This window comes from Choloepus didactylus, chromosome 8 (assembly GCF_015220235.1).
Source record: "Choloepus didactylus isolate mChoDid1 chromosome 8, mChoDid1.pri, whole genome shotgun sequence".
NCBI classification, from domain to species: Eukaryota; Metazoa; Chordata; class Mammalia; order Pilosa; family Megalonychidae; genus Choloepus; species Choloepus didactylus.
The window spans coordinates 125764240-125778122 of NC_051314.1; the positions used below are offsets into that span (position 1 = coordinate 125764240).

The 13883-nt window shown below is 43.8% G+C and overlaps 1 protein-coding gene across 3 annotated transcripts; it reads right to left on the reverse strand.

The window, feature by feature from the left end:
* Positions 1–1537: 1537 nt before the first annotated feature.
* On the reverse strand, positions 1538–13430 carry COPS7A (COP9 signalosome subunit 7A). 3 transcript variants are annotated; one of them, XM_037845521.1, is made up of 8 exons: positions 13159–13430; positions 12489–12732; positions 10944–11019; positions 10606–10694; positions 9426–9628; positions 8693–8798; positions 8379–8530; positions 1538–8214 (listed from the first exon to the last, which is right to left on the reverse strand). In XM_037845521.1, exons 2-8 carry the CDS (start codon positions 12648–12650, stop codon positions 8175–8177), a joined length of 828 nt encoding a protein of 275 aa, XP_037701449.1. In that variant the 5' UTR covers positions 12651–12732; positions 13159–13430; the 3' UTR covers positions 1538–8174. The 3 variants fall into 3 exon arrangements, with proteins under 3 accessions (XP_037701449.1, XP_037701448.1, XP_037701447.1); XM_037845520.1 differs by having other exon boundaries at positions 12489–12791; positions 13186–13429; XM_037845519.1 differs by having other exon boundaries at positions 12489–12791; positions 13159–13429.
* Positions 13431–13883: the final 453 nt, after the last annotated feature.

The window sequence follows — 13883 nt, forward strand, 5'->3', positions numbered from 1 at the left end:
TCATCAAATGTGCTAGAAAGTGTTTTTTCCTCTTCTAATTTCTGGAAGAAATTGTGTACAACAGTTATTATTTCTTCTTTAAATGTTTGGTAGAATTCACCATCTGGGCCTAGAGATTTCTTTTTCAAAAGATTTTTAACTATGAGTTCAAATTTCTCTAACAGATATGGAGTTATTTAGGCTATCTATTTCTTCTTGGGTGAGTTTTCGTAAGTTTTGGGGCTTTTGAGGAATGGGTCCATTTCATCTGAACTGTTGAATTTATGTGCACAGAATTGGTTGTAGTATCTCTTTATTAATCTTTTAATGTCTGTGGGATCTGTGTTAATATCTTCTATTTCATTCCTGATAACAGCAATTTGTGTCTTCTCTTTTTTTTCTTTTGGTCAGTCTGGCTAGAGGTTTATCAATTATATTTGTCATTTCAAAGGATCAATTTTTGGTTTCAGTGATTTTCTCTATTGCTTTTGTTTTAAATTTCATTAATTTCTACTCTTATTATTTTTCTTCCTGCTCACTTTGAGTTTATTTTGCTCTTTATTTACTTCCTTAAGGTAGAAACACAGACTGATAGCTTGAGACCTTTCTTCTTATCTAATATAAGCATTTGATGATACAAATCTCTTTGTAAGTACTGTTTTAACTGCATCCGACATATTTTGACAGTTTGTTTTCATTTTTTTAAGTTCACAATACTTTCTAATTTCTCTTGAGACTTCCTATTCGATCCGTGGATTCTTCAGAACTGTATTGTTTAATTTCCAAGTATTTGGAGATCTCCATTTTATCTTTCTGTTACTGATTTCTTGTTTATGATCAGTATGGTCAGAAAACATACTTTGTATGATTTCAAGTCTTTTAAATTTGTTGAGGTTTATGACCCAGAATATAGTCTTAATGACTCTTCCATATGCACTTGAAAAGGTGTATTCTGTTGAGTTGAGGGGAGTACTCTATAAATGTCAATTAGATCTTGTTGGTTGACGATTTTGTTCAGTTCTTCTATACACATGATGATTTTGTTTCCTTCTGTTGATTACTGAGAGAGGAGTTTGATATTTTTCAAATATAATTGTGGATCTGTCCATTTTTCTCAGTTTTCGTTTCATGTGTGTTCTGAAGCTGTGTGATGCATGCACATTTAGAATTATGTCTTCTTAGAAAACTGAGCCTTTTATCATTATGTAATACCCCTGGTAATTCTTTTTTTCTGAAGTCCACTTTCTCTGATATTTCTATAGTCACTTCAGCTTTCATTGCATGGCAAGTATCTTTTTCCATCTTTTTACTTTTAACTTACCGATATCATACTTAAAAGTATTTTCTGTAGAGAATATATAGTTGGATCTCCTTTTTTAATACATTTTGATAAATGTTGTCTTTTAACTAGTGTGTTTAGGCCATTTACATTTAATATAATTAGTGATATGTTTGGATTTCTATCATTTCATAACTTATGTTTGTAATTCCTGTTTCCCCTTTCCAGCCTTCTCTTGGTTTGTGTGACATTATTTTGTATTCCCTTTTAATTCAGCTATTGAGGATTTTTTTCTCTCCCTATATTGCTATATAATTTTTCTTCTTCTTCTTTTTTTTTTTTTTTTAAGTGATTGCCCTAGGGCAGGGACTGGCAAGTTTTTTCTATAAAGGGCCACATATTAAATATGTTGTTGGGCTTTGTGATTCATACAGTGTCTTTTGCAACACTCAACTCTGTTGCTGTGATGTAGAAGCAGCCATAGACATTGTATAAACAAATGAGGTTTGACTATTCCAATAAATTTTATTTTCAAAAACAGACAATTGGCTAGATTTGGCCAGCAGACTATGGTTTACCAACCCCTCCTCTAGAGATCACAAAATCTAAATTTTTAACAATCTACTTAGAATTTGTATTTTACTACCATATAGGTCCCTTTATCCTCTTCTCCTTATTTGGTGGTTATGGTATGTATTAAAGCTACAAATACTGAACACCCCATCAGACAGTGTTATAATTTTTTATTTCAACTGTCATATATTTTAAATAAATTAAATAAATTAAAAGGAGTCATCTATTATATTTACCACTGCTGGTGCTCTTCCTTCATTCCTGATGTTCCCCATTTCTCCTGCCACCATTTCCATTCTGTCTGAAGAACTTCCTTTAGCAAGTGTGCTAGTTACAAATTTTTATTTTTCCTTCACCCAAGAATGTCTTTATTTCACATTCACTGGGTTGACAGTTATCTTCTTTCAGTGCTTTAAAAATGTTGTTCCACATCATTCTAGCTTCCTTAGTTTCTGATGAGAAATCTGTAGTCATTTGAGTCATTCCTCATGAAATGCATTGTTTTCCTCAGGATGCTCTTAGGGTTTGTCTTTAGTTTTCAGCAGTTTGATTATGATTATCTGGGCATGGATTTCTTTGACTTTATCCTGTTTGCTGTTCACCAAGCAAACTTCCGGAATCTTTAAGTTTGTCTTTCACCAAATTTAGGAAGTTTTCAGTCATAATTTCTTTAAATATTTTTTTCTGCTCCATATTCATTCTCTGTTATTCAGATTGGATGATTTATATTGATCTATCTTCAAATTCAGTGACTCTTATCATCTCTATTCTGCTACTGAGCCCCAATAGTGAATTTTTCATTTTGGTATTGTACCTCTCAGTTCTAAAATTTCCATTTTGTTCTTTATACCTTCCATTTCTTTGCTGAGACTTTCCATCTTTCCATTTGTTTTAATAATGTTTTCCCTTTCTCCTGGCAGTATATTATAATAGCTGCTTTGAAGTCAGTGCTTTAAATTCCAACATCTTTGTCACCTTGGGGCTAGTTGTCATTTCCCTAGACAGTTTTTTTTTTACTGTGAACTTTAACCTATATACCTAACAGTGATAACTTTCAAAGTATGATTTCACAAGTAGTTGAAGAGCAAATTTCAAAGAATGTCATGGGTTACAGTTCCACAACTTTAGCCATTTCCATTATTGTAAAATAGAACCTACAGACAAAAAGGTCCTAGACAGTTCTTTGTATGCTGAGTAACTTTTTCTTTTAATATTTATCAAAAAATTAAAAAAAACAATAAAAAACATTTCAAACAAAACCAAAACAAAGAAATAAGAAAAAAACAAATAACCTAAAATAACTACATTGCTTCCAACATGTAGTAACTTTAGATTGTATCCTAGACATGCTGAAGGTTGTTTTGAGACTGAGTCTTCTTAAAATCATAAGGAAAATGTTGATTGATTTTGTTTGTTTAGGCAGGCAATCAACCAGGTTAAGTTCAAGCAGCTAGTTTTGGTCTGACTTCTGTGTACTGGGGTTCCAATGTCAGTGTTTACAGTGCTCTTTGGACCAGTCCTACTTGTGTGCCCCTGGTGGCTAGTCCAAGAACAAGGCAGTGGTCTAGCCTGTAGCCGATTTCACAAAATCTTAGGTGTGCTGTTTGGGGTCAAAACTTTAATAGCTCAGAGGTTTATTTATGGGGTATTCTCTTGATTTCCCTCTACTCTCTGACACTTTCTGGCTTCCCAAGGACTTCCTTCCCAGTCTTTGGGCCAGAAAGTTGGGGCTTTAGTTTCCCTTCGTTTCCCTTCTCTGCTCTGCACTTCCACTAACTGTCTGTGTCCAGGGCCAAGTATCCAGAGAAAAAAAAGCAAAAGGATTTACTCCATACTGTGGCCCTTAGAAGTCCCCTTTCCTGTCCCTCAGACCTGAAAGGAGACCAAGCTTCTCTCCACGCTCTTTCAGTTTGCACCCTGTATGCACTTCCAGGCTGTGGGCTGCCTTTGAGTCCAGGCAGGCAATACCAGAGGGGGAAAAACGGTGAACTCATCGTTGGCTTAGCGGAATTTTAAATTCTGTTTTCTCTCCCCACACTACCTTTTACTTTACAGAGATCTCAGCTGCTCTATGTATTCAACAGTCCAGTAGTATGGGAGAGACAGAGTAGAGTGTGCCTACTCCATTTCCCAGGAAGTACACACACACATATACATGGGATTTGAATATTAGCTCTTCCACTTATAATCTGTGTGGCCCTGGGGAAAGTTACACAAACTCTCTGTACTTGTTTTATCATCTTTAGAAGAGGATAATGGTGTTATCCACCTCAGAGGGTTGTTGTGAGGTATAAATGAGTTTATATACATAAAGCACTTAGAACAGTGCCTGACTACAGTAAGCACTAAATATTAGCTTCTATTATGAGCAATTGTAGAAAAATTAGAAAACAGAGTTAAGCGAACAGACAAAAACCTCCAAAACCCCAGGGCCCAGAAGGTATAACATAAAAATTATGGTTTATATTTCAGACTTTTCCCCATGTAAATAAATATACTTTTGGTACATTTTATATATATCTGTACACATTCAATTATACATACAAAGACTGAGGATATCTACAGTGTAAATAAAGAAGAGACTTAGCATCCAGGAACCCTCAGCGCTAGCCATTGCCTATAGCTAGAGTGTAGAACTCTTTGAAGTCCCTTCAAAGACACTTGGGAGCTTTAAGAGTCAGCTCTCATTTTGGGTTCTTCATTTCAAATTGAGTATCATCATCTCTCCTTGACTGAGGAGTACTAATTCATTTATCAGTCAAGATATATTTTCTGACTGCTTGAATGAGCGAATAATAAATAACAATTGAATTGTATTCCCTGCCCCATTTCCAAAATTACACATTTTGTACTAGATGAGACACTGCCTCCAGGCCTTTATCGCACTCTATTTCTCCCACTTAATATGCTTCATCTTCCCTCTTCTTCATAAGGCTAACTCCTACTTGGGCTTCTAGTTTGTTTACAGTTTATGTCTCTGGAGAGAACTTTCCTGACTTCCATGCAAGGTTAGATCCCCCCATTGTATGCTTTCCTGTCAGATTATACTTCTTTACACTTACCACACTTTTAATTATATAACCACCTATTTAAGAAAAACCTCAAGGGCCAAGACATGTCTTCCTTCTACTCCCTGGTTCTGTTTCAATACTGCCTGTCCTTCTCTCCCAAACTGTAACCCTGGGTCCCATTACCTGTCCTCCAAGGCTCTGCAGAGATGCCTTTTCAGCTGACCCAAGCTGGCACTGATCTGGGCAAGTCTGCTTATCTACGTGGGGCTCCAAAGCTCAGAGCTGAATCAGGGAAGGTAGTGAGGGAAAATTTCTAGTCTATACCCTGGAGATGCTAATCTGATAGGAACTGGGGTAGGGGGTGGGGTGGGGAATCTGCCCTTTCAAAAGCTCCCCATGATTCTGATGCTAATGGTTCACAAGAAACACTGCCTGCAGCAGGCATCTTCTAACACAGTTTCCAATGATCGCTGCATTCTGGTGGTTACTCCCGTGTGCAATTTCCTCTCCTTGAGTGTGGGCTGGACCCCAACAGTCAGCACGGAAATAAGGCCCTCAGTCCAACCAGCCAGGAGGTAGTGAATCCTGCCAACCACCACTGAGTGAGCTTGGAAGCAAATCTTGCCCCATTTGAACCCTGAGATGACTACAGCCCTAGCCAACATCTTGAGTGCAGCCTGAGAGGCCCTGAAGCACAAGCCTCTGCTAAGCTGTGCCCGGATTCCTGAGCCACAGAAAGTATGAGACAATAAATGTCTGTCTAAATTCTAGGGTAATCTTTTACATGATAGCTAATACACTCCCTGGACGCGGCTCTCTGTTGCCCCAGCCCCAGCCTCCAACATGCCCCTCTAGACTCCTTTCTACCCATCCATGTTGGGAGATTCACCAAACTGGGGGATTTCTAATCCCTCCATAACAAGATTAATTTCATAAAATAATAACCACAGACACTGTCTCTGCTTTTCTTGTGCACAAAACATGCACCATTCCAACTGCCATCTTTAGCTTCAGTGACTCTGGCTTATTAACCTTTTGAGTGTCATTCATTTCATGTGTGTGAAACTGTGAACTCTCATGAAGACAAGTTCTCTTCCTCCTCCTCTTCCAACCATCTAAGATTGCTCTACAGTGGGGACCAGCATGTGTGAGTGTACAAGTGGGTGACTGGTTGGGAAGATGGTCCTGGTGCCCTGGGTTTAGTTTTACATCCTAAATCCCAAACCAAATTTCACTGTCAAAAACTGAGTCCTCACCAACCAACCTGCCGCCGCCCCCTCCCCTCAACTCACCCTTGCCTATGCAACCAAGAGTCTTCTCTTTGTAAATCAAAGACAAGCTTCATTTGTATGTTGCTGGGGATGTGAAGGCCCCACCCCACCCCCTGCTTTGGGGGGAGGTGAAGCCAGGCAGGCCCAGCCCAGCCCACATTAGACTTCAAAACCACTGACCGAAGGCTAGAACTAGAGAGGGTTTGGAGGTTTGGGGACCACTAGCTGGGACCAGTGGTTTCCTCCAAGCTTACAGAAAAAAAAAGATCCTAAGTTCCAAAGGAAGACTAGGGGCAGAGGTGGGAGGGGGCAGCCTTAAAGCACCAGGAATTAGGAACTTCTACACACTGGAGGATGTGGGAGGAAGAGGGGTTTATTTCAGAGGTGGAGAATGAGAATCAAGACCCAAGGGGCTCAACAAGCACATCTCGGGCAAAGCTAAGATGAGAAGCAGAGTGTCAACTCTCGAAATAACGGTACCAGTCCCAGGAAATCTCCCTTGCCCCCACAAGATGCTAAGGTCACCCAGCACACTTTTAATCAAAAGCCCAGGACCCCACTCCTACTTTCTATTTCCATGATTGATACTTTTAGGACCAAAGGTGGCCCATCTCAAATCTCCAGCTAGGGAACAGCAAGAGCTCCAGAAAGAGCCCAGTCAACACTCAGATCCACTGGAGGCAACCGATCAACAAATGGGGGCTCAACTGTCCCTTACAATAGAGCTCCCCAACAGGTGCCCAGCAGCATATGGGGCCCAAGGGACCAGTCCGCCCAGCACACTGCTCGGGACAATCTATCCTGGAGAGAAAGCAGGAGCCTGACTTTGGCTTCCTGCTTCAGATCTGACAGTTCTTTATGGTTCTAACATGAAGATGTATGTTTATATCAACTCTTCCCCTTATAATTCTATGAGATGGAAGGAAACGGGCTAAACTCAAGTTTCTTGAGAGTAGGGATACTGACCATCATTCTGCACCTCCACTGCCCATCACATGGTGGTGCTCAGCAGGTGTCCACTGCTCAGGAATGAATGATGGATGAATGAATTTTAAGATATTTAGCCAAAGATCTAAACCTCCTGGCTTCTGGGCCAGGTCTCAACACACAATATGTGATTCTCTTCCCTTTTCAGAATTTTGCTTTAGAGTGAACTGGGAATGAGTTTCCTTCCCAGCCATAAATATCAAAGACAGAAGATACCGTTCAGGGCATGTCTGCAGATAAGATTTCTCATAGATTTATTTCTGTCATGTTATATATAGATATATATGTATATATACTTTTTTTTATACAATCTACATCTCCTTCCCTTCTCCAACAAACTCACGAGAGGAAATATAAATGCTTCCAGGATTGCTATCAGGCTTTCTAAGATAGCCGGGGCCAAGAGAGAACTTTCAGTATCTCAAGAAACAGCTGCTCTTGGGCTCTGGGGTCATTGAAGCAGCAGCATTCCCAGGACCCAAGGGGAAGAGAGAAAACAGGAAACACCACTGTAGTGTGACAGGATTCGAGCATGAAAGTGTCCAGTGATTCTGAGAATGGTAGGCTGGCTCCCAGAACTCTCAAGGTGGATAAAGGTGCAGGCCCTGAGGCTCTCTGGATGCTGCCCAAACAGACTAGGGGCAGGGAGTAGGAACTGGGGATCAGGCATGGAGGGATGGGGGATGGGGAGAAGTAATATCTATGGGTTGTGCTAGAAACAGCAGCCGCAGTCAGGGCTCCCCACCTACTCAGTGACAGATGTAAGAGACACAGACAGACGCTGAGCTCTTAAAAAAGAGGGAAGATGGCATGGCAGGGAAGGGGGAGAGGGACACGGGAACGCAAGCAAGTCACGTAAAACAAAAAGTACCAACAAATACATGACCTGTACTCACCTCCTCCCTAGAGAAGGTGTGGTCTATGTGTGGGGGTGGGGGAGAGAAGTAGGGGGATAAAAGGTTGTGAACCTGGGATTATCAGTTGGCCAGGGGCACAGGAAGGCTCTCTGAGGACTCCTAAGGGGCAGGCAGGCAGCTGGGACCCCACATCCCCAGGGAAGAAACGACAGTCCCTTCAGTTTGACTTGGACCAAATCTTGGCACTCCCTCGGAGCCTGGCAAGGGGAAAAAAGAGAGAGGATGCAGAGAATCCCCTCACCCTTCAAGGCTCCCCCCACTCCTTACCCTATGCAAATGACTAAAGGAAGCTGGGGCAGCCAGGTCCCTGAGACAAAAGGGAGGCATCCCAGAAGCAAGCAGTTCCTGCACACTGGCTTACCCCTTGCCCTTTGAGGCTTTCTTGCTGGGCTGGCGCTGGTTAGTGCCTGGAGCTGGTTCCCTCAGATCAGTCAGGTGTTGCTCAGGGTCCTGTGATGTGGCTGCGGCCGCTGCTGCTGTCGTAACTTTAATGGTTTTCTTAAGGTTGGCAACCTACCAGGATGTAAGGAATGGGGGATAGCAAGGAAGGTTCCAGAATCAGAGAGTCCCTGTCTACCTTGTGTTTCTGCCATACCACTATCCAAATCCCTCTGCACAGGACAACTGGCCCAGACTGGGGGAGCCTGGGTCCCCCCTACCACCCCACCTGCTCACCTCACTCTCAATCTGCTGCTTCAAGCCCAGCTGCTGCTCCTTGTGTTGGTTGGCACGGCTCACTTGTTCCTCGATGCCCGACAACACAACTTCACAGCCCACACACCTGTGGGAATCAGGAGTGCCCAGAAATGTCAGCAGAAGTTGGCTGTGATCTCCTAGAAAACAGACTCAAGAAGAACCCCAAATCCTAGCATCCAAACCCTTGTCTGAGTTAGGAACCCTCACCAGGGCACCTGGAAACCCCTAGCAACAAAATTCCCCCAGCAGCCAGATGAACATTCAGGCAGGGTAAGAGACAAATAAGGAAGTGCCTGGAGTAATGTGCAAGACTGGAGTAGGAGCTGAAAATAAAGAAGGGTAGGAAATGCTAACAAGAAAAAGGGACAGTGTGTTAATAAATAGACACACTCAAATTAGACAGGGGCACAAAGACAGAAACAGAAGACACAGAGGCCAGCGGTCGCTAGAGGCCAATCTGTTAAATCCAGTCTAGGATTCCCTCAAGACTACCACTCCCACTTCCCTCCCCAATTACTATACCAAGGACACTGCCTCCTGCTCCCAGGGCCTCTTCTAACTCCTCTTTCCCTCAGAAGCCTTTAGAGAAACAAGCTCATTTCCCTTCATCCTCTTGGGTCCCATGTCTGCAACCCAGCCCAGACCCCACTGAAGCATCTCTCCCTTTCCTGGGATGAAAAAGGAAGGGACAGTGCCAGGACACAGGTCTCACCACTCCTGCAGAGTTCGGGCAATGGCACTGAGGTCCTGGCGTTGGATGTCCCGCCCGATGCTGTAGTCAACCTCCAGCCGCTGATTGCGCTGGTCCAGGGAGCCACGAAGTACATCTGCATACACAGCCTCGATCACCAGGTCCTCCAGCTGCCGCACATTATGCAGGGCCAGGGCCTCGAGCAACACTGCATAGGGGATGCACTGGGGCCCAGGAAGGGCAGGCCGGGACCCATGAGTCTCCACAGCAGAGAAGGGCTTCCAAGAAGCTTCTTCCCTGCCCCCTCTCCCTGCCCAAGCCCACCTGCCCTCCACTCCTCTTCCTAAATCACTGCCTCTAAAGGTCTAATTCTGAGGCAAAATAAATAAAGATCTCCACCTAGAAAAGAAATAAGGGCAATCTTAAAAAATAAAACACAAAATCTATGCTCGACTACCCCTTCACCCCCATGAAGAGTAACTTGACATAATGTGAGCATGTGGTAGTGGGAGAGATTTGGAATATTCTATTTATCATTTATACTCCACCTCATAATAGCCCAATTTAAGTAAAATCATGACAACAAAGGGAGAAAAAGTCAAGTAACTGAGAGAGTGCAGACTGAGGAGAAAAAAAAATCTATAATCAAAACTGAGCCTAACAGAGAGACAGAGATGCCTCTAAATGATTCATTTCTCATCCTAACAAATACGAGCCTAGCACTTCATCAGAAGAGTGTACTGTTCCCAATTCAGAGGCTTTGTTTATGAGGGACTTTATATACAGTGGGGAGAAGGGTAAATGAACAACAAAATGAACAGTATCCTCCTGGTTGCTATTTTAACCAAAACCACAAAAGATGTTTTGGGTTTTTTTTCCTTTCTTTCTTTTTTTTTTTTTTTTTTGCCTGAGTGGGCCTCCGCACCCACTCTGAACCCAGGAGAAGCGGTACAAAAATGTTTTATGTAACATTTAAGTTGACTGAAAATTAAAAACAAAAGAAAAAACTATGAGAATAACATTCAGCCTAAAAGGTTGCAGGTAATGGAGTTAGATACAGACTTCAGGGCAGGCAGGGGGCAGGAAGAAGTGACAGCCAGGTCAAAGGCTGTCCAAACTCCCTGCAGATGGGCCCTTGTGAATGGACACACCCAAGGAGGCTCTAGATCTTTGGCTCATGGCTGGGGGCACCATCACTCACCTTGACTTTGGCGGCCAGTGTGACAACTGATAGGTGCCGAAGCTTATTCTTCTGAGCCTCTGTGAGTGGGGGAAGATTCCGAGCTTCAGCTGGGGAAAAAGGACAAAGTGCAGAGAATCTTAATTTTAGTTCTGTGGGAAGCCCTAACCACCTCCCACCCATTTTTTTGTTGTTGTTTTTTTTTTGTCTTCCTTAACAATTCAGGTTTTGACTCTGACCCTGTGCACTTAGGGGATCCAACTAAGAGAGGTGTCCCAGGAATTTCTCTCAGTTAAGTCTCTCCAGAAATTTCCCTTTTCCCAACTCCACTACTGCAAAGCTCCAGCCCTGCTGGTTACCTAGGTAGTCAGCATATGTCCCATAAGCAAACACCGTGAGTAGCCGGAATGTGGATGCAAAGTCGCTCTCAGCCAGCTGCAAGAATATGAAGGAAGAGACGAGGTGACAGGGAGGGCTTCCCTCTGCCCCTCCCAGCCTTACCCTGTTTTGACGTCCACTCCACTCCCTGGCCCCATCTTTCTCCTCCAACATGACTGACCTTCATTCACTAAGTGCCTACTACCTGATCGAAACACAAATCAGACATTCCAAATTGTGTTGCTGGGTCCTCAGAGTGTGTTTAATATTTCTGAATATGAATGTCTTTAGACAGTCTGCTGAACTCCCCAACTCACCAAAGACTCCTGCCTCCGCCTCACTCATCTGATGGTTGCATGGCCAAGGCAGGCCATTTGAATTTGTGGCCTCTGCTTTAGACCCATCTCAGCCAGAGGCTTGCATCACCCAGGCCACCTCACCCAGATCTTTACCTCCTCCTGACAATGATCACCCATTCTGGAACTTAATCCATCCCTGCCTAAGGCTGTTACCTAAGAATACTTTTCAATAAGCTTAAAGATGCAGTCTCCCATATACCACTCAGGATCTAGCAGAGATATGCATGCAGTTCGCTCTCTCAATAAATACTTGCTAACTGAATGATTTATAGGTTTATATCCATTAACCCTATATCTTCAACTAGAATGTAAGCTTCAGATGGGTAAGCACCGTGTCTTATTCCTTTTTGGTGTGCCCCGACAACTAGCAAAGTGTTAAATAGGCACTTAATAATGCTTCTTTTTCTTCACACTGATTCTCTTTCATTCCACTACAAAGGAAACTAATCACAGTTTTCCCTATACCACAGTAACCCAAAAAGACTAAATCCACTGACTCAACCATAAGTCCTCAAAAACTTGGCTCATACTTTGTCCCCTGTCATAGCATTTCAGGACTTGGGCTGGTGCAACCCACCCACCACTCTGGCTTTAATCTCTTAACTCTGCCACTTCTATGTTAGCTGCTGTGTTTCCAGCAGCTTGCCAGTCTATGAGGAAAAAAAGGCACTTTCTACCTTACCCACTTTAAATAAATTAGCATATAGTACAATGGAAGGAGAACATGGGCTGCTAACCTAACATGTTCATTCCTTCCATTTGTACAGGCTTTACACTTATCCATAATCCCACTGGATTCCAACAGTAAAGGTGAGGGCAGTATCATAACCATTTTCAAAAAAAAAAACTGAGGCCTTAAAATAAAACTGACCAGATCAAAACGACACGATTAGGAGCTATTACATTGGAGAAGACAGGCTGGAATGAAGGTTTCCTATTCCAAATCACATGTTCTTTTACTTAAAAATAAATACTAGGTTTTACAGATCCCTTATCTTCAAAGGGAAATTTAGTTTACTTGCTTACTTCCTTTTGCACCCGTTAATCATCACTGTATTCTTATTCAACTGAATGGTTATAGGGTTGCAAAATGAGTCCCGTCCTCCCATTTCAAACTGAAACTTTAGCCCCAAGCTTCCCTGTGGTCTCTTCCGGCCAGGAACCCACCTCTCTAACATTGGGCATATCCAGCAGTTCTCCAAACACGTAGACACCAGGGGCCTCCAGCACCTGATGGATAAGTGTGGCCAGCGCTGCCCCCTTGGCGGACTTGGCCAGAAGTAAAAATTGCTCCTGGTTTTGCCCTGTCACCTTCACCTCCGCACTCATGGCCGCACTGAGCTGGGGGTTCTGGGCTCAGGACGTCTGGAGCAGCAAGGAAAGAGGACGCGGAGCTGGCGGTCCGTGAACGCTAGCAGGATGGGAAACACAAGGAGAGTGGGGCTGGATTGCTGAGGCAACGAGTCACTCCTACAATGAGAAATCAGAGATGGAGTGGTCTAGAACCCTGATCTAGAAATCCAAAAGTCGTCCACTTCAACCGGAGCATGGCTGAGGCAGAGATGCCACGCCCACCCCCCTTCCCGCCCCTGAGTCTAACACCAAGCCCCACCACATGCACCCCATTGAGCCCCAAGGCACAGGAGACAGTGCGGGAAAGGGGGTGTCACATAGTGTCCAACCCAACGACGATGAACTCCCTCGGTCTTCCCCTCGTGCCCCGCACGTGCCCCCAATCACGTGACTTCGCCCCCACGCTCCTTATTCGTGGCTCCGCCCCCTCCCTTAAAGAAGCCACTCAAGAGACCGTAGGCTCCCGCCGACTGCCCCGTCATACCCTGGGTCACAGTCCGCGGGCCGCTACCTGGAAGCTCCTTCTTCCAAGTGCATTGGGCGGGGCAGTCACTCCGTCACCTCCGGCAGCTGTTCCAAGCCTTTCCTGCCACCTCCCTCCAGGGTCGCTCTAGCCGCTAAACTCTATGGCCTTCTTCCGGCGGTACTTCCGCTCTCTTGAAGCTAGTTTCTGGCGAGACAAGTTCCGCCCCCGCCTTCCGAAGCTCGGGTGAGGGACAAAGGAATCTTATTCTCTGATTGGTTGTTGGGGAAAGACTGACGGACGCCTTTTTTTTCCTGCTCTATTTCAATAAAACTTTATTGATGGAAGAGCGCCTGACGCTATGGTATCAGGCGCTTGCGAGTTACCTCTGTGTAAACTCGCAATTGCCGGAGACGTGGAGACCCGAGCTCTGCACCGGGTGTTTGAAGCGAGTGGGAAGCTGTAATGAAAGGAGACAGGGAGAAAGGAGAAGAATGGGGGAGGCGGAATGAAAAGGAGAGAGGAAGGGGTGATAACAATAGAAGGTTAGCAGCAGAGAAAACCTGGATAGTTCAACCACTCATTTTTTGGGAAACAGGAGAAAAGTAGAAAAGAAAAAGGAAATATTAATAGCTGACATACATTGAATGCTTACACTTGGTCAGGCATTTAAAAAATTTTATCCCATTGAATCCTCACAACTGTACTGCCTTCCCAGTCTGATGCCAGGACACCCTCTACACGAC

Bases quoted from the DNA above. Each gene is read 5' to 3' on its own strand.
- COPS7A (XM_037845521.1), bottom strand. From the start codon at position 12,650: ATGAGTGCGGAGGTGAAGGTGACAGGGCAAAACCAGGAGCAATTTTTA. The intron at 11,020-12,488 runs GTGGGTTCCTGG...ATATTCTTGCAG, and splicing joins ATATGCCCAATGTTAGAGAG to CTGGCTGAGAGCGACTTTGC. The intron at 8,531-8,692 runs GTGAGCAGGTGG...ACATCCTGGTAG, and splicing joins AGCAGCAGATTGAGAGTGAG to GTTGCCAACCTTAAGAAAAC.